General features: G+C 48.9%; 1 protein-coding gene and 1 long non-coding RNA gene across 5 annotated transcripts in view; one reads left to right on the top strand and one right to left on the bottom strand.

Annotated features, from left to right (window-relative positions):
* Positions 1 to 24491, top strand: part of Gsg1l (GSG1 like) — a 200885-nt gene that overhangs the window by 118499 nt on the left and 57895 nt on the right. For all 3 annotated transcript variants that reach the window (XM_031388231.1, XM_031388232.1, XM_031388233.1), the window contains exon 3: positions 7758 to 7910. In XM_031388231.1, coding sequence (XP_031244091.1) covers positions 7758 to 7910 — 153 coding nt within the window. The remainder of the gene's footprint in view (positions 1 to 7757; positions 7911 to 24491) is intronic.
* LOC116102940 lies at positions 7577 to 15103 on the bottom strand. 2 transcript variants are annotated; one of them, XR_004123333.1, is made up of 4 exons: positions 15041 to 15077; positions 13642 to 13708; positions 11928 to 12124; positions 7577 to 8010 (listed from the first exon to the last, which is right to left on the bottom strand). It is a non-coding gene; the product is annotated as an uncharacterized LOC116102940 (long non-coding RNA). The 2 variants fall into 2 exon arrangements; XR_004123332.1 differs by lacking the exons at positions 11928 to 12124; positions 13642 to 13708 and having other exon boundaries at positions 15041 to 15103.

Genomic DNA, 24491 nt, shown 5'->3' with positions numbered 1-24491 from the left:
ACTGTCATGTGGGCCGTAAACTTAGGGAGGAACCATAAAAGGCTGAGGTGCCAGGCGGGGTCTGTGCCATCCTGTCAGCGTGTGCTCTGTTGGGAGGTAGCCCTGGCTTCACTTGGCCTCGTGGCAATTCAGGCTCATCGTGCCACGCCCACCCAATTTGCAAATGAACTTCAGAAAACTGGAGTTTGATGAGGCCCTTCCTATTTTTAAATGTTGACAATGAATGCAGATATTTTTAAAAATATTGTGTGGGCCAAACAAGACATTTCTGCTGGTTGGATTCTGTCTGCTGGCAGTTTGTGTGAGAATTCCCTGACTTTCCCAAGGGAAAACTGAGGCCCCCCTGCAGCAGATGGACCTCCGAGCCCTGCCTTCGGGGCTTCAAATAGAGGAATGCTAGCAACAGGGCTAGGTCTGTTGGTCCCTCTGCAGTTTCCCTTTCTGGCTACACCAGTGGACCTGCCTTTGAGATCCCATTCTGTGACAGAGACCAGTTCAGGGAGTGCAGTGAGCCCCTAGCTTGCCTCTACCCCTGCCTTCCTCTGAGACAGCACATCCCACCCTGCAGTGGACAGAGAGCCTCTCATTTGCAGGCAGGCTGGGGCCTCTGTGACTCCAGAGATCCTCCTCTTGCTTCTTTGAGGCCTCTGGCCTTTTCTTGGCAGCCCACACCTTCTGGTCACTGATCCCCCACATGCTGACATTTCATAAGCAGCAGCTGTCAGTGCGCCATTCCCAGCCCCAGCAGACTGCCTGCTGTCATTTACATGATTTAACATGCTCGCTTCAGGGCATGCTGCTGAACTCAGCCCACAGCCACCGTGCTGTGACTTATTGATCCAATGTATTAAACGGATGGGTTCTTATTTGTTTATTTGTTTTGAGAAAAGAGAATTGGTATTTTTTACCCTTGAAACACCATCGCGTCTTGATTTCCTGTGACTTTGCAACTGTTCGCCTCTGATCCCTTGAAAGACTATCTATCTAAGGGTGATAGGCTGTTATCCCAGACCTGGGCGGCATCACCCCAGGAGCACTGAGGATCATAGGAGGAACAGCTAAGGCTCCACACAGCATGGGCAGACAGACAGGGGCTAGCATGTGACTCATCCATGAGCTACCTAGTCCTTAGAGTAGGCCAGGAAGTGGCTGCAGAGACCCCGCTTACAGGAGAAACACTGGGACTCGGTGATGACCCCACTGTGAGTCGCCTGCCCAGGCTTTCTGGTAAAGTCCACCATCCATGCTTCTTCTCTGTCTTAGTATTGATTGACTATACTGGTTTTCATGCATGATACAGGAGCTGTATCTGCATGGCGATGGCTATTGGCCCAATCTCAGGCCTCTCCTCACCAGGGCACCCACCTACAAATGATCAGCAACGCCTTGCTGAACCCCATCAACCTGTGCAATGACGGTCACAAGCACAGACTGCTCCCATGAGACTACAACAGAACTGAAAATTCCCATCACTGTCTTGACATCCCAGAACTTCACTCTTCTGCTTGGGGTGGTGCTGACCCTAACAAATCCAGCACACTGACAGTCACATGGAGGCAGAGAATGTCCAATTACCTATAGCATGTTGTACTTGATAATGATAGCCACTGAAGGTACTTACATATCTAGCATTCTATACTTTCCATGTGTGTATGGTGCATATGAAGTTGTTTTCATATATCTACTACTGTTTATTTTCTGTGAGAGTGTGGTGCATATGAGAATGTTTACATAGGTACTATTACATGCTTTCTCTTTTTATGCAGTGCATATGTGGGTGATTTACATACACTTTCCATGTGTGTGATGTTCTTGGGGATATAGGTGCAAGCGCTCATACCTGCACGTGCAGAGTCGGGAGTAGAATGTTGAGCAACTTCCCTCTAGGACTCCTTACTTTTTCTTTACTTTTTTAGGATGGGATTTTCCCCTGCACCTTATTAACTAATTAATCATATTTTAGATAGAGTCTTGTACATCTTTGTACAGTTCAATGTAGCAGAACTCTTGATGTTCCTGCCTCTCTGAGTCCAAGTATCGGGGTTAGAGGCCTGAGCTAACACCCCCCAGCCATGGTGCTTGACTTTCATTGTTATTTAGAATGAAATCTACGTAAAATCATGTTTACTGTAAAAAAACGAGCCTTTCTAGGGTATCTCCATCCATTGAGAAGTCATGACTGGCAAGGTGTGTGGTAGGTGCATGTTGTGCCCGCACAGCTCTTGAACAGTATCCCTCCTTTGAGGTTTGACTATAACTGTTATTAACTATACTTGTTCACCAGAAATTGTATTTCTTAACCTTCACACGCATGCACACATGCACACATGCATGCACACCAGCATCAAGCCCACAGCATCCACAGGTGCTTGCTTCTGCACGGTCTGTCATCCTGGCTCCATGTCTATCCAGCTCACTTCTCAAATGAGGGCAGTGAGGGAGCGAGGTGAGCCCACACTCAGGGTCACAGGAGGCTGAGGCTCCACTCACCCAGGTGTCTCTGAGCCCAGTGAGGAGCCAGCCTTGGCGACTCTCAGCTGGGAAGGGGCTGTAAGGAAGGGAACTCTGTCCTGCAAACCCATCGGTTCCATTGATGTGGGTCAGAGTTGACTGCGCCAAGCTGTTTTTTAAAAAGGCAAGAAGTGCCGCTAACAGGATTAACTGTCAGCTGGGCCCCACCTGATGAGAAATCTTTCCATTTCTTCTGCCCCTGAAGGTCACCCATTCTCTGCTGCAAATCTGGCCAGCAGAGAATGGGAATCGCGGCAGCAGCAAGTTGGGAGACTGGCCTCTCTTCTGTCTTTGATCACCCCTTCCCATCACTGAGGCTGGGCTGCTGCTCCCTTCTCTGCCAGTCCCTGGTGTTTTATACCGTCTCCTGTGCTTCATTATTCTGACCGTCTGCGCTGTGTCCTCCAGACACCAACACTTGCCGTTCCAGCACGGGCTTATGTTTACCAAAGTCAACTCTCTTTTCCATATGTATGTTGAAAAGGGAGATTGGAGCATCTGAGCCTGAGTGTGTATCTACATCCTCGGCAGACCCATTAAAGTCAGAAGAGGCTCTGCTGTCAGCTGGGGCGCCTTTCTTCTCTCTTTGTGTGTTAATTAGAGTATATTATTTGAGAAAGAAAAAAGACTTCACTATGACATTTACATATGTAAATAATGTATTTCCATCAAATTCATCCTTCTGGTACCCTCCACAGTATCCCTTCTATTTTAATTTGAATATAGATTCCGATAATGAGAGGAAAAATGTGATTTGCCTTTCTCAGTCTGGCTTATTTCACTTAGCATGATGACTCCGGTTCTGTCTACGCCCCTAAAAATGATGTAATTTTATTTTTCCTTTATGACTGAATAATACCCCACTGTGCTTGCACAACATTTTTCTTATCTGCTCACCTGTTGTTGATGAGCAGATATATTTATCTACTGTGAACAGGGGAGCAGTAGACAGTTGTGTGCTGGTGCCTCTGTGACACGCTGAGTGAGACTCCTTTGAGCATACCCTAAGAGTGGCATAGCTTGGTCATATAGTCAGTTGTTTATTTAGCAATGCCCTCCGTGCTGATTGCCACGGTGACTACAGCAGTGTATAGTACACAGTGTCCAGTCCCATTGTGTCAGGTGATGCCCAGGATTCTGCCTGCCCATCACCAGTTCCAGTGCTTCCATATGGCTAGTCAAGATGCTACTGGGGACATTGACTCAGATCTAGCTCTTAAAGGAAGATCAGGATTGACCACCACAAAATGATGAGCCAGGGAGGGTCCTCGATGGGTGGGGATTCTCCAAACAGCACAGGAGTCATTCTGGTGGGAAGGCTCAAAGTTGTTCAAATGGCATAGAGAAGTTACTTTTATGGAACTGAGGGCTCCAATGTCCCCAAAGGCTGACAGTAGTGGAATGCTGGTGCTACCCTAGCCAGGAGGAGAGGACACTTAGAGCCAAGAAGGCAGAACACAGCAAAAGCAGTCCTGGGCAGGATGACACAGGCAGAGAGACATGGGTGTCTCACTAGTCCTGAGGGCTGAGCCATGGGTCCAGGATGCTCAGGATCCTGGCCCAGAGGCATGGGAGGATGTCTGAGTGGGCACAGAAGGAGGGAGTAGGGTGAAGCTAAATCTACAGAGAACCAGCAGCATAGCAATTAACTGCAAGGGAAGTGCCGAGCCCGAGGCTCAGCCTCCTTTTAACAGTTGATAGGTAGGGGCTTTGGATGTAACTCAGCTGGCCGAGTACTCACTCAGCCTGAATCCCCGGATATAGTTTCTAGTACCACAAAAATTAAGCATGGTAGTATCTGCCTACACTCTGATCATATGGGTGGTGGAGGCAGGAGGATCAGGAGTTCAAGTCTATCCTGGGCTAGATAGCAAGTTGGAGGCCAGCCTAGGCTGCATGAGACCCTGATTTCCTCATCCTACTCACAAAACTGAGAGGTGCTAGGAAGGTTTTAAGAACACATTATTAATGGAGGTAATAATAATTTTTTAGAGTCTAGGGATAAAACTGCTTCGTCACTTTGGTTCAACTCAATGTTTCAGCCTTTGAGAGGAAATAGATCTGTGCCACCAACCTCTCAGCCACGGTTTCAGGGGACTCTTTATCATCACTGTCTTGACCCACCAGCTCCCGATAATGACACAGAGACAATTAGTATCTACTACAGAATTAGCTTAGGCTATTCCACAACTAGCTTGTAACTCAATTAACCCTGTCTATACTAGTTGGCCATGCGGCCTGTTACCTCTATGTCCCAGTATATGCCACAGTACATCTGACTTCCTCCACATCTGGCTGGCAAATATTCCTCCCCACCCCACCCCCCATGCCTGGTCTTTTTCCCAGAGAGCCTATCTCTGCCTGGAAGTCCTACCTTCTCTCTCTTGTCCTGAAAGAGGCCATCAGCTCTTTATTAAACCAATCAGAAGGTGATGGAGAATAATGTTTACAAAATACTCAGGCAGGTGACAATCCAATAAAAATGACAGTACCAAGATCAAGGTCCTTGTAGTTGGTGCCAGTACAGAAATCAACATTTGCATAATACAAAGGCAACCTTTACACCGGTGCACAAAGAGGTTATCCCAACAACTCTTATTTGCCTCTTGAGAGTGAGGTTGGTTCCTTAGGGGCAGAGTGAGTATTGATGGTCAGGGCATCACTAGAAAGTCAGGTGAAGATGCCAGTGTGGAGCACACCTGGACCTGGGGCATGAGGTTGGGTTACTGAGGATGGAGTATCTGGCACTTGTACCCCAGAACTAGGCTGGGGTGATTGGCTAGGTTCATCTCGTTATCTTCTCACTGGGCTCAGGAGCACATGCATGAGAGCTCCACCCACCTAACCCTGGCGCTAAGAATCATAACAAGAGGCTGGGCATGGTGGCACACTACTGTAATCCCAGCACTAGGGAAGGGGGATCCAAGTGCTAGGCTAGCCGGGGCTATCCCGTGAGACCTTATGTCAGAAACACAAACAAGATAATAATCATAGAAATTGTAATTGTCATGTCAAGAATAGCAACAACAGCCATAAGAAAAGTAGACAAGAGGTATTCATTACAGAACCAATGATAAGGGATCCTGGTGTCCCACTAATCTCCAATACCCATAGAAGGCTTTGTGGCACATGGAGCCCTTTCTGTCCACCCATCAGAACATTTCCCCCTGTACCCTCCAGCCAGGGTGACCAGCGAGGACTGCAATGAGACCCTGGTAGAGGCAGCTCTGAGATACGGCTTCCCAACACCTACCCTCCTGTCCTTCCTGCTCCTCCACATCTCACCCATGTCTCTTACAGGTATTTCTTCCTTAGTAAGGACTACCATGACTACTGCTCTGGGGAATAGTCACTTCCTGGATCCTCCTCCCACACACCCATTCCACAGAGGAGATCACTGATGTTCTGAGTGGGCCTCTGCTGGTCAGTGAAACAGCCTGGATTTGATCCCAGGACCCTTGAGTCCCCAGAGTTTGGGGGCAAGGACAGAACTGATGATCCCATGAGAAACAATCTCTTTAGAAGCCTGCTCTGCCATTCTTACAGGCAGAAGTGGGAAGCAGCTAGTCTCATGCCTAATCAAGCACAAAGAGAATGAATGAATGTTTTCTGGAAGACAATGAATGAACGCACGCTTGCCGGAAGAGAATGAGTGCCTGCTTGCCAGAAGAGAATGAGCACACGCTTGCTGGCCACTCAGCTTTCTCTACACACATAACCCAAACCCAAGGAACACTGCCATCCACCTAGGCTGCTCTCTCACATCAATTGATATAACTAAGAAAAACCCCTCAGGCACACTCATGGTCCAACCCAATCTAAGCAGGTCCTCCTGGAGACTCTCTTCCCAGGTGGCTCTAGATTGTGTCAAGTTGACAGCATTCACTAGCCTCACCTTCTCAACCTTGAGCCAGGTCTCTCTTTTCCATCTGTTCTTGAAACCATCTCTCCGATAGCCAACTCTCCCAGAACTAAGTGGCCTTGGATCCATCTCCAACCTGCTAGGTTTGGCTCAAAATCCTCTAGCACATCAATGTGGTGTGGATGGGAATGCATGTCGGATGGGTCTCCATTCCCACCATTTCTCTCTGCCCCCTTCCATGGACCCACAAGTTCATCTCTCCCCATCAACTCCATCTTTAATATTGACCTCAGTCAGAAGCCCCTGAGCTCCTTCCACAAGTCAGCATGTTCCTTCTACATAACAACGTCAGCAGGTCAGTGACCAGGTCCCTCACTGGGCTAACTAAAGTCTTACACAGTACCAAGAAACTGTTTCTCCTCAGTGCTGGCATCCTGGATTTGAGTATTACCCCCACTTTGTAGATGAGTAAACTGAGGTACAGAGGTTCCTTCCTGAGTCCTGAGTTGGGATGGTAAGGAACTTGGACTGGTCAGATAGGAATTGCATGCTCAAGACCTGGTACCAGGATAGGGGTCTGCAAGGAAACCAAGTAGACCAGAGGAAAGCAGGTGCTGTGCAGGTGGCAAGCACATGGAAGAAGAGAGGGTGATATTGTGAACAGGAAAGCTAGCAATGTTAGCAGCCCAACATGGGCTGATATGGGGAAGCAAGCATGGCAATCCTGAAGACACATCAAACCACTAGAAGGGCTGAGGGGCGGTGTCGTTCAGGAAGGGCTGGAAACAGGTAATTTTCCTCATTGGACCCCTGTGACCTCCCCTCCTGGTCTACCTCAGTGACATCATGCTCAGAGTCCTAGAGAAGGGCAGTAACAGTTCAGTGCTAGGTCAATGACCAATCATCGGTGTCCAGGAGAGCAAGCTCACGGCCAAGCATGGCAGCTCCTGGGAGAACCACAGGTCAAAGTCATGGGCCCGGCAGTAGTGCTTTCTAGAAAAAAGCAGGGCAGGGTACATGGAAGAATATAGGGCAGGCAAAGGTGTAGGCAAGGCTTGAGGTCAGGTAACGGGGTTTAGGAACCTTTGTAGCTCAGGTGGCAGAGGGCCTCTCTGCAATGGACTTAACAATAGAGAATTTGCCCATGTAGAGTCTAGAGTAGGGTGCTCCTTGGGGCTGGGATGAAGGGACCCAGTAAAAGTGTCTCATTTGGCTCTGCTTTATATCTGAAGTGACATCCTCATCCCACACTGGTCCTTCAGGGTGCTACAGCACAGGAGCACCTAGAGCTGAGCTCAGGTTTGCAATGACCTGATGTCCTTAGTGGGTGGTGCTGGCCCGGTGGGGTGGACAGCCTCTCACCTGCTCCTGCCTCACTCTCCAGGGGTGCTGTGGCTGTCGGTGGTCTCCGAGGTGCTCTACATCCTTCTGCTGGTGGTCGGCTTCAGCCTCATGTGTCTTGAGCTCCTCCACTCCAGCAGCGTCATAGACGGGCTCAAGCTCAATGCCTTTGCTGCGGTCTTCACGGTGCTCTCAGGTAAGGAGCGTGGGAAGCTGCATCAGTGAGCAACTGCTCATCTCCCTTTGCTCAACACCAGGGGATGCTGTGCCCCACCCCCGGGGCCTGGGCACATTCCCTGTGAGGATGGGGGAGCACAGGCTATTGCACCTCCTCTGAGCCCTGACCTACCATTTCTAAATGTCCACAGCATGTTAGGCACCACAAAGGACAAGCATACAACCAAGGGCCAGCCTTGTGATGCTTAGCATGAGTGTGAGGTGCAGTGGGTTATGTGTTTGACTTGGGCATGAGACAAGGTGGTGATAGGAAGGGGTACATGGAGGGGGCTCTCACAGGGCTACAGAACAGAGGACCCCTTCTGGCTGAGGTTGATGCTTAGTGGTAGAGCACATGCATAGCATGCCTGAAGATCTAAGTTCCATCTCTAGCAATGGGGGCGGGGGGAGGGAGCTAGGAAGAGAAGACAGGTAGGAGGGAAAGAGGGAAGGAGGAAGAAGGGAAGGAGGAAGGAAGAAAGGAAAAGACTTCTCCCCGTTCAGCTTCCTCCTATGGAGGCGCTAAGGAAGAAGCCCATCCCCCATAGGATTCAGAGAAATGGAGAAAGAACACACCAAAAAAGGGTACTGGCCCCAAGGGCCGGTGTCTAGCATGGCATCTCCAGACCCATGTCCCAGAGGGCTGAGCAGGGAGTGCCCTGAAAGATTATCAAGGTATTGTCACTGTCCCCAAAGCCGGCTGGCCTCTGTAAGCCACACATCCCTTAAAAAGCCACATGCAAATTGAATTTCTATAAACCCTACAATCCCATTCTCCATGCACTGGAAGAGCTGCCATGGAATGCAATGGGAGCAAGGAGCTCTTGACAAGGGACATAATCACCTCTAATTGAGGGATATATAGGAACCAGAGGGATTTCTTAAAGAACAGAGAGCTGAATTCAACAAGTTACAGCCTGCTCCCCAGATGCAAATTCAGTGCCAAGGAGAAGGGTTTAGCAATAGGAGTGCAGCGTCTGGCTTAGTCCAGACTCTACACTGAGACCCCTCCTGCCCTTTGCTTCCGTCTTTTATCCATTTACTCAGTCAACATCCACTGAAGGTCTTCTGGGCTCCAGTCATGGGGCAGAGTTTGGGGGGAAATGAAGGAAAAGGACTCCCTCTTGTGAAGTTTGCTGTAGAAAGATTCGAGGTTACCATAACACGGCCTGGGCACTTCTCTATCCCATTAGGATGGGCATCTTCACCTTCCCAGGGAGTGTGTGGCTAAACTGAGGTGTGGAGGAGCCTATGCAGTAGGACTTAGGAACCAGGCTGCGTTCCTTTGGCTGGGTATGGGCCTGTCATTCCAGCTGTTGGTAAGGAGTTGGGTATAGGCTTGTCATTCGGCTGTTGGTAGGGAGCTGGATACAGGCCTGTCATTCCAGGGAGGGACTGGCACAGGCAAAGGGGTTGGGAGGAGTGTAATCCTGGGACTTCAGGTATTCAGATGGCAAGTAGGCAGAGATGGGGGTGGAAAAGGTGTTGAGAGATGAGGCTGGAGAGCTGGGACCTTGCTGATTGTCTAAATCCTCCCTAGTTCATCCTGCAAGCAACATGAAGTGAGTCAACGAGCAGTTCAGAGCAAGGGGGTGAGGGAGCAAGAGGATTAGCTTTGCACTTGGGGCTGGAACCTGGGTTCAGGGTGGAGCCTGGGTTCAACCAAGCAGAATGGGTAGGGAGCTGGGTATGGGCCTGTCATTCCAGCTGTTGGTAGGGAGCTGGGTATGGGCCTGTCATTCCAGCTGCTGGTAGGGAGCTGGGTATGGGCCTGTCATTCCAGCTGCTGGTAGGGAGCTGGGTACGGGCCTGTTATTCCAGCTGTTGGTAGGGAGCTAGGTATGGGCCTGTCATTCCAGCTGCTGGTAGGGAGCTGGGTACAGGCCTGTCATTCCAGCTGTTGTTAGGGAGCTGGGTATAGGCCTGTCATTCCAGTTGTTGGTAAGGAGCTGGATACAGGCCTGTCATTCCAGCTGCTGGTAGGGAGCTGGGTACAGGCCTGTTATTCCAGCTCTTGTAGAAGCTGAGACAGGGAGCTCACAAGTACCAAGACTAGCCTAGGTTACAGACTGGGTTGAAGAACAGTTTTAGACTCTGTTTTAAAATAAAAGGTTAAAAGGGGAGCTGGGGATATGGCTCAATGGTAGTGTTCGCCTAGCACAGATGAAAGCCTAACTACCATCTTTAGTACTTGGGTGTGGCGGGGGTTGGGGGAGGTTCAGGGGCAGAGGCACAGAAAGCCAGAGAGCCTGAGAATAGACATAGGGAGGCTGCTGCGATAATCAAAGTGAGAAATAGTGGATACAGGAGATTAAAACGGGGACCCCACCATGCAGAAGGCAAAGCCCCTAGAACTTTGAGATGGAGAAGGAGCAGCCATTAGGGAATGGCAGAGAGGTGAGGTCAGGTATGGGGTCCAAAGAATTCAGAGTCCGTGAACTGGTTTGGAAAACAATTTATCCCTTATTTCTGCAGCTTGTAAATTGTCACTTGTCATTTCCTTACACTGTGGTGATTGGGCAGGTGCCAGGATGCAGTGACCTGCAGTGCCTATCCTTTCTACATCCCTTGGCGGCTGCTGCAGGTGTTCCGATGTGCAGCCTCCGGAGCGGGGCATTTATTAGGCATCCACCGAATCCTGTTTAACATGCTCACAAAACTGGCGTGCATGTTCCCACATGCGGAGTCTGCGTGCTTTGCCAAATTATTTCCTGCAACTGGTTCCCTCTATCATCGTATGCATTTATTTTATGCAGGTGAAAATATTGTTCTGAGAAGGGGGTGGTCCGTGGCTCCAAATGGCCAGGGAGCCCCTGACCCAGTTGTATAGAGGTCTTCCCTAGCTGGCCCTCATCTTTAGACAGGCTGAGCAGTGGGGTGACTAAGAAAGAGTGATCAGGAGGGGGGCAGTGAGCAGGATGTAAAGTGAATAAATAAAATAAAATAAATAAATAAATAAGGAAGACAGGGGGAAGCAAGAAGGAGGGGTCAGTGATGGAGGGGGCTGGGCATACTCTGCTGGCAGCAGCCCCCCTCTCTTCCTCCCCTTCCCTCTTCCCCTCCAGGCACTCCTCCCATAGCCCCAAAGAGGCTGCTCTCCTCTCTACCTTCTTCAGTACAAACAAGTACATGTCAGTTGTCAGCTAAAGCAGTTAATGTTAATGGTTAATATCATCAACTGGACAGGATTTAGAAAAGCCCAGGAGACAAGCCTCTGAGCATGTCTGTGAGGGAAGGTTAGAGTAGGCTAGTGACAGAGGACCCATCTTCACTGTGGGCAACACCACTCCACCGGCTGGGCGTGCAGGCAGCATAGAAAGGAGAAAGGCTGCCAAGTATCACATGCCTCCCTCTGCCTCCTGATGCTGATGCTGCCTTGCACTTGGTGGCCATGATGGATGGTACCCTCGAACTGTGAGCCAAAAAAACAAGGCCTTCCTTAAGTTGCTCTGGTAAGGAATCACAGCGATGAGGAAAAGCAGCTAGCACAGCGGGCACTGTCATCCCCCTGAGCTTCTTACGGGGTTGCTGGGGTACTCTGTCTTCTTCCACGGGCTCATCACAGCCTTTGCCCATCAGAAAAATAAAAGACCTTCTGCCTCCCAGCAGGAAGGCCTACTGCTAGAGCTACTAGAGCAAACGGCTGTCTCCATAACTCCAGACATCTGAACAGCCAGGGCTCAGGGAGGTTAATTGGCTTGCTCTTGGTGGCACAGCCGGCTGATTGTGGCACTGGAATTAAGCCACTTGGAACTGGCTTCAAAGGGTCTGCACTGCTTTCAGAGTCTTCTTGTGGGTGTGACTAGGTAGGAGGACAAAGGCATTTCTCTCTTTTTCCCCCGATTAATCTGCAGAAAATATCAACTCAGGGGTTAGTAGCAGCCAGGTGAAATAGTGCAGACAGAATCAGCAGGTGGCTGAAGCGAGGGTTTACTACTCCTTCTTAGAGGCAGAGGCAAACTTCAAGGCTATTTACAAAGAAAGATTGGTGTCCTACCTCCTGATGGATAGACACAAGAAGCTGGCCGGGGTGAACCCTTGAGTCCGGCATGCTCTGGGCCTTGGAGGGGTGGAGTGATGTTGGCGGGATCCCCTTGGGTGGGTGAGGGAACTACTGCGGTCCAGGAAGAGAGGTAGCCCAGGCTGGCCAGGGGGCAGTGCTGACTCCTGGGGTGCGTTGGGCCCTGCCATCTGCTGTAGCAGATGAGCCCAAGGTCAAAATGTTTGTCTGGTAGAAGAGAAAGCAGAGCCAGGCAGCCCTTATGCAAACCAGTTATTAGGGTTAATTAGCAATTATGAAAATTAGCCCACTGATTGTCGTTGGCCGTGATGGCAGCATTATGGGAGAGACAGACTCCTGTGGCCTAGTTTGACTCAGACCCCTCTGAGTCTTCGTGCTAACCAGTCCTGACCTTGAGCTCTGTCCTTGGCCTGCCTAGTCTGGTTTTCATGGGAATCTGGCTGGGTTGGTTGAATAAAATCTTGCACCCTTAGTCAGGCATGGTATGGCACTCTGTGAACAAGACATTCAGGAGGCTGAGGCAGGATAGTTATGAGCTAGAGGTTAGCTTGCTGTCTCAGAATAAGAGAGGATCCTGCATAGCACCAGGCTGGAGAAAGGTAAAAAAATTTCAAAATCCAGTGTTTCTGTAATACATACCTAAGGCGATGCCTAGAATCATACGAGGGTGCTCTGTGTTCATTGTTGAGCTGACCTCTCATGATGTCTTTAGCCAAAATGTCTGTACACTTCTTTTAGCAGTGGTACCACGCATGGGGGAGGGGCTGCAGTGGGGTAAGCCTGCTGTGAGTTCCTTCTATTATGCCTTAGTGACTCGTGGTAAGGATTGGACTAATGTGTCCACTGTGCAGATGAGAAGCTGGCTTATCTGCAGTCCTGGTGAGAGCTATTGAACCTGAACCCGGTGCTGAGCCACCCAGAGTAAGGCTTAGTACCTGGGACCCAAGCTGCCATTGCCATCATTATTCATAGCTGACCTTAAATATCTTAGAGATAGAAGATGGCTACAGATATCAGCCTTCTCTGGGTGGGGCCTGGCCCAGGGACTCATGTGGGATCCTCGGTACAGGGAGTCAGGCTAGTCATCTATTCGATGTCTCCCTAACAGCAGTGATTGTACAAGTGTTGATCCAGAGGACTAGAATGATAATGTTGTCCCACTGGGTCCAGGAGTTCACTAGCTGTCAAGGAATCTGAGGTGTACTCGCACTTGTAGGGACCTACAAAGTGCTCTGAGTGCAGCTGCTTAAACCAGAAGAGAAAATTAATATAATAAATAATTAAATAAGTATGGTTAGAGGGAGAAGTAATGTTCTAATGTTTTGTTGTATAGAACCATAGTTATGGTTGACATTAATTAATTAATTGTGTATGTGTTACATAGAAAGACCCTGCCAGAAGTAAAAGGGGAGGAGGAGAAAAGGGGGAAGGCGGGGGAGGATGAAGAGGGCAAGGGGGAGGAGGAAGAAGAGGAGGAGACAAAACAAAGAACAGCTAAGTGTTTGAGGTAATGTGTATTGGTTATTATTTTTCTTGTTGCTGTTATAAAACACCCAATAAAAAGCTACTTGAAAGAAAGGAGGAAGGAAGGAAGGAGGGAAGGAGAAGGAAAGGGAGGAAGGGAGGATGGAGGGAAGAGGGAGGGAGGGGGAGGAAGGATGGGAGGAAAGACGGGTTTATTTTGGCTCACAGATCAAAGGTTCAGTCCATCATAGTAGGGAAGACGCAGCGGCAGGAGCATAAGGAAACCGGTCAACCTGCCCACAATCAAAAACCAAAAGATGAATTCTCATTCCATTTCCCCCTTTCACGGCAGCCCATGGAGTGGTACTGCCCAATGTGGGGTGGGAAGTGGCTCCCTGTTCTGCTGAACCTTTCTGGAAACACCCTCATAGACATACTCGGAGGTTTGTTTCCATGGTGAAACAACCAAAGCTTATCAGGGTGACAAGTAGGATTCACCATCACAGATGGATATGTCAACTGTTCTAATCACTTCACGCCACACGCATGGGATGAAATGTCACACCACCCTCAAATATGTATAACTACTGTGTATCACTTAAAATAAAAACACCAGACTGAGGTCACAGCTCATTGGTTGAAGACTCTCCTAGCTTGTGCACAGCCTGGCATTCACAGTGTCACAAAAGTGCACAAATTATTTTAATTAAAAATTTTAAATTATATGTTCTCAAAAAAATAACGAAGTTGTAAGAATGATTCCAGATTGTGTTATATTTATTTTTATACAATTAAAAGTCAACCAAAGAGCCAGGCATAGCGATAAGCATCTATAATCCCAGAACTTGGGAGGTGGGGCAAGAGTATTTATTGAAAGTTCTAGGCTAGCCTGAGCTACATAGAAAGACCCTATCTTAAAATAAAGCAATAAAAAAATTCAATCCTGCATCCATGAATGGACTATGCTCAGGACTCACAGAAATCATGGTGAGACCCCCAAAGCGGGCCATAGGGTTTCTGGTGCTTTGGGGACTGAGGGGTGCTGGAACCTCTTCTGACCCCAGGGAACAGAGCCTTAGCCCCAGAAAGACTCTGAGAGCAGGCAGGATGATTTCTGCTTTCTTCCAGCTCCTGGGGAAAGTGCAGCTGAGCTAGGAAAACAAGCCATTTGGAAAATTCCTTCACATTCCAGCTCACTGTGGGCTTTCAGTAAGATCCACGTGGCATGAAGAGACACCTGTCCGTTTCCCTGGAAATAACCAGCTGTGTGACTTCAGCAACAGCCTATTTTGTTATGTAACGAGAAATGGAACTTTGGGGGATAAAATAAAAATTAACAAGGACTTGAAAGCCAGGTTTGGGGCAATGTTTTAAAGGCAAGCTATGGATCCAAGCACAGGGCCCAGGATGAGGAGGGATATGGACACCACCACTGTGTTGTGTCTGGGCAGAGGACCTGGGACTCTGGAGCTCAGTGATTCCCTTGCATTGCAGATACCTCTAGCCTGAGGAGCTTGGTGGGGAGAAAAGAGTGGCTACCTAGTACCCACTGGTGGAACACTGGGGCCTGAGAGCTAGAACATCTAGAGTCCCACTCCAACTTATCTGCAAAGACTCCATCTCACCTCCTGGTCCTGAGTGTTGTTTATGAACCCATCCCCACCTGTGACTGGCAAGCTGTAGGAGGCTGGGGTGGCATGCCATGCTCAGTCCCCGCCCTTCCTTTGTGACAGCCTCACATGCCACCCTTCCCTCTGTTCTGTGGATCTGGAGCTCACTCTACTTTGGTGACTTGTAGGTTCATGGTGGGTTTAGTTCTTGCTGTAGTCTGCCACAGACAAGAAGAGTTCCCTGGGACCCTAATTCCTCTCTCCGTCAAAACCCATGCTGAAAGAACCCATGACCTTGCTGCATGACCTCACCTTGCCGTATCTCACTGGTGTGGGTGCCCACACTCCAGAGGTGAAGTAACTTGGGTTGGCTTACAATTGCAGAGGGTGTCACAATGGTGGCTCATGCCATGTCCCATGCTCCAGGAGACTGGGGCAGAAGGATCATGAGGTTGAGACCAGTCTGGACAGCATAGTGAGACCCTGCCTTGGAAAGAGGGAGGTGGAGGATGAGAGGAAGAGAAGAAGGAAGAGGAAGAAGAGTAACGTGTTACTTTCCTGCCACTGTAGCAACCCCTGACAGAAGGAGCTCATTTTGACTCACAGACTTGGAGGAGTTTCAGTCTCTCACAGTGGAGAAGGCGGGGGAAGGGGGGGAGTAATATGGCCATAGCTGGTCACATCATGATGGCCCAGGAAGCTGAGAGGCCAGGTCAGAACCTGAGTCAGGTATAACCCTCCAAGGCCCCTAGTGAGCTATGTCTACCACTCCCTAAAGTTTCCTCAGCCTTCAAAATCATGCCACAAGCTGGGAGCCAAGCACTTAAAACACAAGCCTGTGAGGGACATTGAAGATTTAAATACAGTGCAGAGGGTTCAAGTCACATACATGAATATTTGCATATTATTAAAGTCCTTTTGGTTGCAAGTGACAAGAATTGAGTCAGTTGGATGAAGGCAGAGAGGGTGGTGATGGAGCCAGTTTGCTCAGGAACTGCAAGTGTGTGCTGCCAAGGGTCAGGCTCGGCCACGCCAAGGTCCTTAGTACGTCACGTGCATTAGCATTAGCAGTCATTCCCAAACTCTGTCAGTGTGGAGAAAGGGCCAGATGCACAGAAGTCCCCGAGATAGAAAGGCCTATTGGAGTTTCCTCTGTGCTGTGGGCTTAGCACAGGACCAAGCAGGGTTGTGGGCAATAGTGGGCTCAAGGGAACTAGACATCAGATCCAAATGGGTTATTGAGTCAGAGGATTAACAGAGGGCCTGAGGTAGAGCCAAGGGACTCAGGGTCCCAGGAATAAGTAGTCCCTTCACTAAAACCTTTTCACCCTTATGACAAAATACCAAGGAGAAATAATTTAAAAAAAAGATGTATTTGACTCTCGTTTCCAGAAGGTCCTGGCTATAGGCTGGCTGGTTCCTTCCTTTTCATCCTGTGTAAGGCAGAGCATCATGGAGGAAGAGCATGCCATAGTAGGGCTGATCTCATCATGGTGGCCAGGAAGGAAAAAGAGACAGACACAGAGACAGAAAGACACATAGAGAGAGAAATAGGAAGAGAGACAGAGAAAGAAACAGAGAGAGACAGAGACACACAGAGACAGAAAGACACATAGAGAGAAATAGGAAGAGAGACAGAGACACACAGAGATAGACATAGAGAGATATAGAAAAAGAGTGAGAAAGAAAAGCTAAGAGAGAGACAGAGAGGGAGAGACAGAGAGGGAGAGACAGGGAGAGACAGAGAGGGAGAGACACAGAGAGAGACAGAGAGGGAGAGACAGAGACAGAGAGGGAGAGAGAGAGAGACAGACAGAGAGGGACAGAGAGGGAGAGACACAGAGAGAGACAGAGGGAGAGAGACAGAGAGAGACAGAGAGGGAGAGAGAGAGAGACAGAGAGGGAGAGAGAGGGAGAGACAGAGAGAGACAGAAAGGGAGAGACAGAAACAGAGAGAGAGAGAGAGAGAGAGAGAGAGAGAAAGAGAGAGAAAGAAAGAGAGAGAGAAAGAAAGAGAGAGAGAAGAGATTGAGGAGGAGGCCAGGGCAAGACACAGCCTTCAGGAGCACACCCACACTGACCTACTTCTTCCAGTCAGACCCTATTCTGAAGTTTGCAGCAAGTCCCCAGGTGACTATAAGCCTGTGGGGACAGTTGATGTTCAATCTATAACATCCCACACTTGGTCCCAAGGATTCGTAGCCATCTCATAAAGCAAGACGCGTTTAGTCTACACCCAAGAGTCCCCAGAGTGTTAGCAAGTCCCAGCATTGTTCAAAAGTGAGAGGATCAAGTCTGAGGCTCAAGGAAAACACTTAGCATGGGGTTAGAGTTTTAAATCCAAACAAAATGAGCTGCAGAGAACTTGCCACATGCTCCAGAGTTCTTGTGACAGTACCCAACCCTGTTCTAAACCTGGAAGGACGGGAGAATGACAGGCCAGTCAGACCAAGTGCTGATTCCTGCAGCTTCCTGAATGGTACCTGAGGCATGCCGTGGCATGATACAAACTGAAGACCTGGGCAGCATCAGTACCCCACCAGCCTTGCTGCTCAAGGTCCACCTAGTTTCTCTCCTGAGCTGCTTCTGTGTTTGGTCTCAGCAGACCCTGCATGCAACTGACATCTTCAGCTTCCTGTGGTCTTCACTGGAAGCTCCCCCACTCCCATGTTTACTCTCACCTCATACAGTTTCTCAAACTACTTTCCCAGGGGCTGATTTATGGGAATCTGGCTCAACCGTATAATGCCCGTACTCTTAGACCTTCCTCTGAAATCTGGGTGAAAGCCTTCATGGCCCTGGAAACTCTTATGTTCTGTAAGCCTGCGAAACTAGCATTGTGTGGCTGAAGCCAGGGTCTGCAGGAGCTTGACCAGTCCTGAAGCCAGGGTCTGCAGGAGCTTGACCGGTAGCCAGGACCTTGGATGGCAGCTGAGTGCCTGGGTCCTGGCATAGGGGAGAGGACGCTCCTTTGCAGTGCATTCTCCTTAAAGGGACAGCCTTTTAGATGTGTTTTCACTTTGATCCAACTGTACAAAGTCTGGATTTCATTAGGCCATTTACACACACACACACACAACACACACACACACCACACATACGCACACACGCACGCACTCAAACATGTAATATGATCAGATCATATTCACTCTTCAATACTTTTATGAATTTTTTTTAACAGTGCTATTCTCTTTAACAACCGTATCCTGCATTCCAACAGCACTAAGTGTGTTCAGATCAAACAACAAGCCTTACAAATCTTTCTGCTCTGCCCTTTGCTCCTAGTGATCACTGTGAACTGGTTCAAAGCCACCTTCTGAATTCCTCCCACCAGTAGGCCATTGCCTTTAGACTTAGCTTTGCACAGAGTCTGAGGACGTGAAAAATGTTGACAGGTTCCTTGCCACAGTGCAACATGAGTGTCATCTAGTAGAGTTCCCAAGAAAATCCTTGCTCCCAAGTGAAAGTCCTGCAGTGCTGCTTGTCTGCATTCCTGACTTTACGTGACAAAACACCCCAGAGAAGCCAGTGTCAGAGGGTTCTGCATGGTCAGCTGGCTCCGCTGCTTCTAGACCTGGAGTTAGGCAGGGCAACATGGTGAGCAGAGATGCTCATCTCGTGGAGGCCAGGAAGTGGGGTGGTGGTGGTTAGGGCAAGGTATGGTCCTTAAAGACATGTAGCCCCACCTCTTAAAGTTTCTACAACTTTCCCAAATAGCCCCACCAGCTGAGGATCAAGTGTTTTACACATGGGGCCGTGAGGCCTGTTTCATACACTAGCCTTAGCTGGGACCCTAAGCTAAACTTTCTTGGGAGGCAATCCTGGGAAGTTTGAAGAAGCTGGTCAGGAGGAGTAAAGTGAGGAAAGGGAGCACTGCTGAGCAGGTGACCACCGCTGGCCACTGGGTTCATAGGAGGCTGAGCCCAGGCAGAACTGCTTGCTCAGAGGTCTCTCTGAGAAGTGGCTGGTTATTCATCAGCTCCTACCCAGCAGCAGCTTAGAGTCCTTTCGTCACTATGAGATTCTCCTCATTTCCCACCCAGGAGACCAAGTGCTTAAGGAAGGAAGCCCCAGGTAACCTAAAGCTATACAGGGCCTATGGCTTGGGCCACGGAGACATGCATTGGGGGCTGCTGGGGACTGCCAGGGAAAGTCACCTGCAGAGCAAACAGGGTAGTGTGACACTAACCAATGCAGTTGTAGTGCAACCCACACAGATGTTTTAGTCCTTTCTGGATTGTTCTAACAGAAAATCATGGAGCGAGAAGTTCATCATGTTGCCATGTCTTATTTCTTAGGCATCCTTGTTGGCCTCAGTCCTGCCAGGCCTGCTCAAAGCTCCCCATCCCAAATTGCTCCGGGGACCAGATCCAGAAAGTCACTTCATCTCAGCTGCATAAGCTTATGCATAGTGCAAGGGGCTCCTGAATAATAGACATTTCTGCTATGGAGAAATTCTTATGATTTACCATAACTCCTCATCCTCCTTGAATCAGGGACAAAGCCAATAGTCTATTTTTTTTTTCCTAACAAGGGTCTAGTGGGTAGCCAAGCTGGCACATGTTCTCAGCTATGCCTTGGTTTGGAAAATGAACAATGTTAGAGCAGTGGTTCTCAACCTGTGGATTATAACTCCTTTGGGGTCCAATGACCCTTTCACAATCATCCAAGACAATTGGAAAATATAGGTATTTATACTACCATTCATAACAGTAACAAAGTTACAGTTACGAAGTAGCAATGAAAATAACTTTATGGTTGGGGGTCACCATAACATGAGGCATTGTGTGAAAGGGCCCTGGCATTAGGGAGGTTGAGACCCACTGCAGTGGCCATAGTTGCTTTCATCTGAACCAAGGCATACAGGGGCAACACACCACATCTGCTTCTGCCTGGGATGTTAATCCTGACTGTAATCACCCATACCTCAGGGCTGGTGGACACGCACAGGCCCTTTTCCCTACTGCTACGGTGCTCCACCATGGTTTTATAGTCTCATGTGATATCATGCAGGGTGGGACAGGGTTTGGTCCTGGCCATTATCCTCTTCCTTATACAGGCTACTGTCCCCAGTTTTCTGGGGACTAGAATGCTCTGGAATTCAGCAGCTTTTGGATTTGTAAGGTAACATAACACAAAGACTGCCCATTTCACAGGCTGACAGCACGCTGTACTCACACATACGTATTTCCATGTGATAACAGGACACGTTTCTGTGGTCAGCAGCAGTCTCTATGGGTTCAAGCCAAACTATGGCCAAATGAGTTCTAGAAAAGCTCTCAGGTTTCAGAACTTCTGGCGATTGTAAGGTACAGGGCAAGACATCAAGTCAGCCTGGTGTGGTGGCTTACATCTATAATAACAGCACCCAGGAAACTAAGGCAGGAGGATTGTGAGTTCAAGGCCAACCTGGGGTACACAGTGAGCTCTGGGCTAGCTTGAACTACACAGAAGGCCCCGTCTAAAATTATGTATAGAATCACTAATTTACATTTGTTTTGCTTCCACTGTGTGCTAGCCAGGTGCTATGATGCTATTTTACAGCTGAGAATGATGAGGCATAGACCCCATCAGCAGCAACTCAAGCATTACCGCCTGAGTGCTGCGCTGAGCCTCCCCCCTACCCCACCTGCAGAAGCCTTTCTGGCCCAGGTCATGTCTGGTGGGGACAGACGTGGGAAGGGACAATAAGGCTGGGAACTTCAGTGCTTGTGGTCTTACCACTCAGATTGAGGATCTCGTCCATTGTGTGAGCGTTCCATAGGAATGACACATTAGCAAAGCCACCCAAGGTATGCCTCAGCAGCCAGTGCAACGGCCAGGGTAAACTTAGGGACTCATGGCCCACGGCTCATTGTTACCATGGAGACGTATACATGGCATTCAGGGGAAGCCAAAATCTAGGTTTTTTTATGGAAGGTTCTCCTTACTTTTAATTATAAAAAATGTTTTAAAAACAACTTTATTAAGGTGTAATTTGCATATCATAATCTTTTCCCATGCAAAGTATGGGATTTTTAAGTAATTTTTAGTAGGCATCGTGATAGTCTAATTAAAAGAAAAAAACAACACTCCCATTAACCTTAAATAAATCTCACACCCAATAGCAGCTATTCTCCGTTCTCAACCCTGGGTGGCCATTGTTCCCTTTTTAGCTCCATAATCTAGTCAAGTCCTGACATCTCGTAGAAAAGGGTCATGCAGTGTATTGCCTTTTATGACTGTCTTCTTTCATTTAGTGCCATCTGTTTGAAATTTATCCATATTGTAGCAGGGGCTAGAATCATATCCCTTTTTATTGCTACATAAGTGCTCATTGTATGGGCATACCACCTTTCCTTTATACTCCTCAGTTGAAGGGAACTGGGTTGTTTCTGCCTTCAGACTGCTGGAATAGTGATGCCAGGGACGTTGTAAACAAATGTTTCTCTGGACACCTATTTTTGTTTCTCTTGAGCATAAACCTAGGTGAGGAACCACTGGGTCACAGAACTCAGCATGCTTTTAACCACTGTGTGGCCGAGGAGCCATCACCCAGGCCCTCAGCCCAGCCTCCTGCCTGTCCAAGGAAAAGTCATTTTTTATTGCCCTGAAGGTGACACCAACCTCTTTCCCTGCCTCACCAGGCTAGAGCTCACCCAATCCCTCATCTCCCCACCCTACCTCCAACTCCCACCCATCCCTAACCCCAGCAGAATCTGTTCAATAAATTCAGGCTTTGAAGATGGGAAGCAAGGAGGAAGTGTTTTGCCAATAGATTTTGCTTTCCTCTTACCTCAGTGAAGGGTGGGGCCTGAGAGTCCAGGGACTGTCGAGCAAAAGCAAAAGAAAAGGGGAAATATAGAAAACTACAAATCATCACCTGTCCATGTCCTGCCACTGTGCCCGCAGGTGTAGCCCACAGGTGTAGTGATCTGTCTCCACCTGGCTGTTTGACCAAAGGTGGGCGGTTTTGAAATGTACAATCAGCTTTGCATTTTACTCAAGTTCTATTCCCTTAAGAGATGTTATGTTCTACTGAACTGAGTTTGCCCTTGGCCTCGCTTAACCGGCTTGGATCTATCATTCTCCTTTGCTAGAATAACACCCAGGCCCCTTGGCATGGGCACAGCCTTTGCTGGCCTCTCAGTATCTCTCCCATCTCTTGGGGTTCTGTTTACTCCACGTTGCCCGACTCTGGGAGCTTGTCTCTCCTTGGGTCTGTCTTGCATCCTGACCTCTACCTCAGTCCCTCCTTCACTACTCGGCTGTAGCTCACTTCCACCTTCCTCACTCCCCAGGGAGGTTCTATGGGCTGGGGAAGGGGGCTGTGATGGGATTGGTATATGGTCCACGTATTAGGAACACTGAGGGACATCTGCCCAGCTCCTGGACTGTAGGCTGAGGCAGACAGAACAGTGGGAGACCCTACTCTTTCTTAGGACTCTGTAGAGTGATGATGGAGGAGCCAGAGAAAGGGAGAGAGGGGGCCTAAGCAGGAAAGAGTCAGGAAGCAGAGGTACATGGCTGGTGATCAGGCCCACTGTGACAGAGAGACACACCTGTATGGAGGGAGACACAAGAACAAAGAGGGACAGAACAAGCAATGGAAAAAGTGTGAGGCAGATAGGCAGGACACAAAGACACAGCCACATAGGCCTATCTCACTCGCTGCTGTGGGTATAGCCTACTGGTTATCAAATGAATCCTAAGCCGAGGCCTTTCTTGTCACCCCCTGAGAAGCCAAGATTGGGGACTGCCAATGGAGGCTAGAGGGTACAATGCAGTGGTGGAGTGCTTGTCTTGTAGGAAAGGCCTTGGCTTCCATCAGAAGTGAGCCATAGACCCTTCCTCTTCTACACTACAACATTGAGGTGCCTCCCTTGTCCCCTATGGCAGTTCCTCACCCAAATACTTGTTCTTAGCTTTCTGGGGTGAGTGCAAGGACACAGACAGAGGCCAGGAGTCAGGAGCTCCTGGAAGTAGGTAGCCCCCTTCACTCCCCATTCCCAGGAAAACAGGTTCATCTCTTCACACACTGGTGATTTCAAGCTCCCTTCCTTTTTTGAAGTTGTCGGGAAGGCCAAGCCACACAGGGCTATGCTTATTCCTTCATGTAGAAGCTTAAATGCCATCCACAGCCTGGAAAGAAACGTGGGCATGTGAAAATGCTGGGGTATTATATGACTGCCAAGGATAGTGGCCAAAGCTCTGATGGCACCATGGTGTGCCTTCTATCAAATTCCCTGCCAACACATCTTCCTTCAGCCCCATCTGAGCCTCAGCTACAGAGCAGTTCACACAACTCAAGAGGAAAGTGTTGCCCTAGTCAATGGAAACTAGAATGAGAAGACCAAACACTGGGCTCTAGAGGTTGTAGAAACCCAGGATCATGACATTGGCAGCCTGGATGCCTGCTGGGGGCTTCCTGGTTTATAAACTGCATCTTCTAGCTACATCCCCTTGGTTTGGTGGAACCACAAAGATCCACCCCCATGACTTACCTTCCCAAGATCTACCTGCTGATACCCAACTTCCAGCATCCTGGAGGGAAAATTGGGGTGGGATGTGCATGTAGGCCAAAGCAGCTGCCAGGGGGATGGGAACCCAGTGTGGCCAGCACTTCTGACTTTTGTAAGAGAAGCCAAAACTCCCATATTTTAATGGAAATCCTCCAGCTTTTAAATGTTGGCCAAAAGCCTCATCTGTTCTCCTGGCTTTCACCAACACCTGCAGGTTGGATTCAGCCCTCCGGCTGCCAGCTTCAATCGCGGCTGCACGTGTTTCTATTTCTGTATATGTAATGATTGATTTTACTTCAGGTTATGTCCTTTTCCTCATTAGCCTCAGGGAACAGCCATGCCAAGGCTCCTGTGGCTGTCCTCATGCCTGGCATTTAGATGATGTTGCATGTTAGTGCAGTGAATGAGGTAGAGGGTTCCCAGCATGCAGTAGCCCCCATGGGGTCTGAAGGTTCTAGAGAGAAGCCAGGCACTGCTGGCTGGAACAGCCTGGAAGTGTGAGAATCCTGGCTGCAGGACAGACAGCTCCTGGTCATTTGTGATTCAAATTCCACTACATCCTTTGCACACTCCTGCAAGCCAGGGACTGTTTAGGCCACCAGGCCATTCATACAGACGAGCCTGGCCTCAGGCACAGGGCCAGGTAGAAACTGGCCTTTTGGGGAAATTGGAAAAGGTAAGAATTTTAACAAGTTTAATAAAAATGGGAAGTAAAACCTGAGCTGGCGGAACGGTTGCTTTCTATCAGTTTTAATGGACTTAGAGCAAAGGATGCTGGGAGCTCAGTCTAGGAGAGGCCTGGGAGGCCCAGGAATAAGTCCTAGGTCTTATCCACCTTCTTCTGAGTGGCCAGGAACATGTCTAGCATCAGCCCTAGAGGAAGGGCTTAAGTAGGCACCTACTAGGGAAACTGAGGTCAAAACCCCATGGCAGGGGAAAAAAGTCAAGCTTATGGAATCTGTGAG

The sequence above is a fragment of the Mastomys coucha genome, unplaced genomic scaffold (assembly GCF_008632895.1).
Source record: "Mastomys coucha isolate ucsf_1 unplaced genomic scaffold, UCSF_Mcou_1 pScaffold21, whole genome shotgun sequence".
NCBI lineage: Eukaryota > Metazoa > Chordata > Mammalia > Rodentia > Muridae > Mastomys > Mastomys coucha.
The sequence above is the reverse complement of the archived record's forward strand: the minus strand, read 5'-3'. Positions and strand labels throughout refer to the sequence as shown.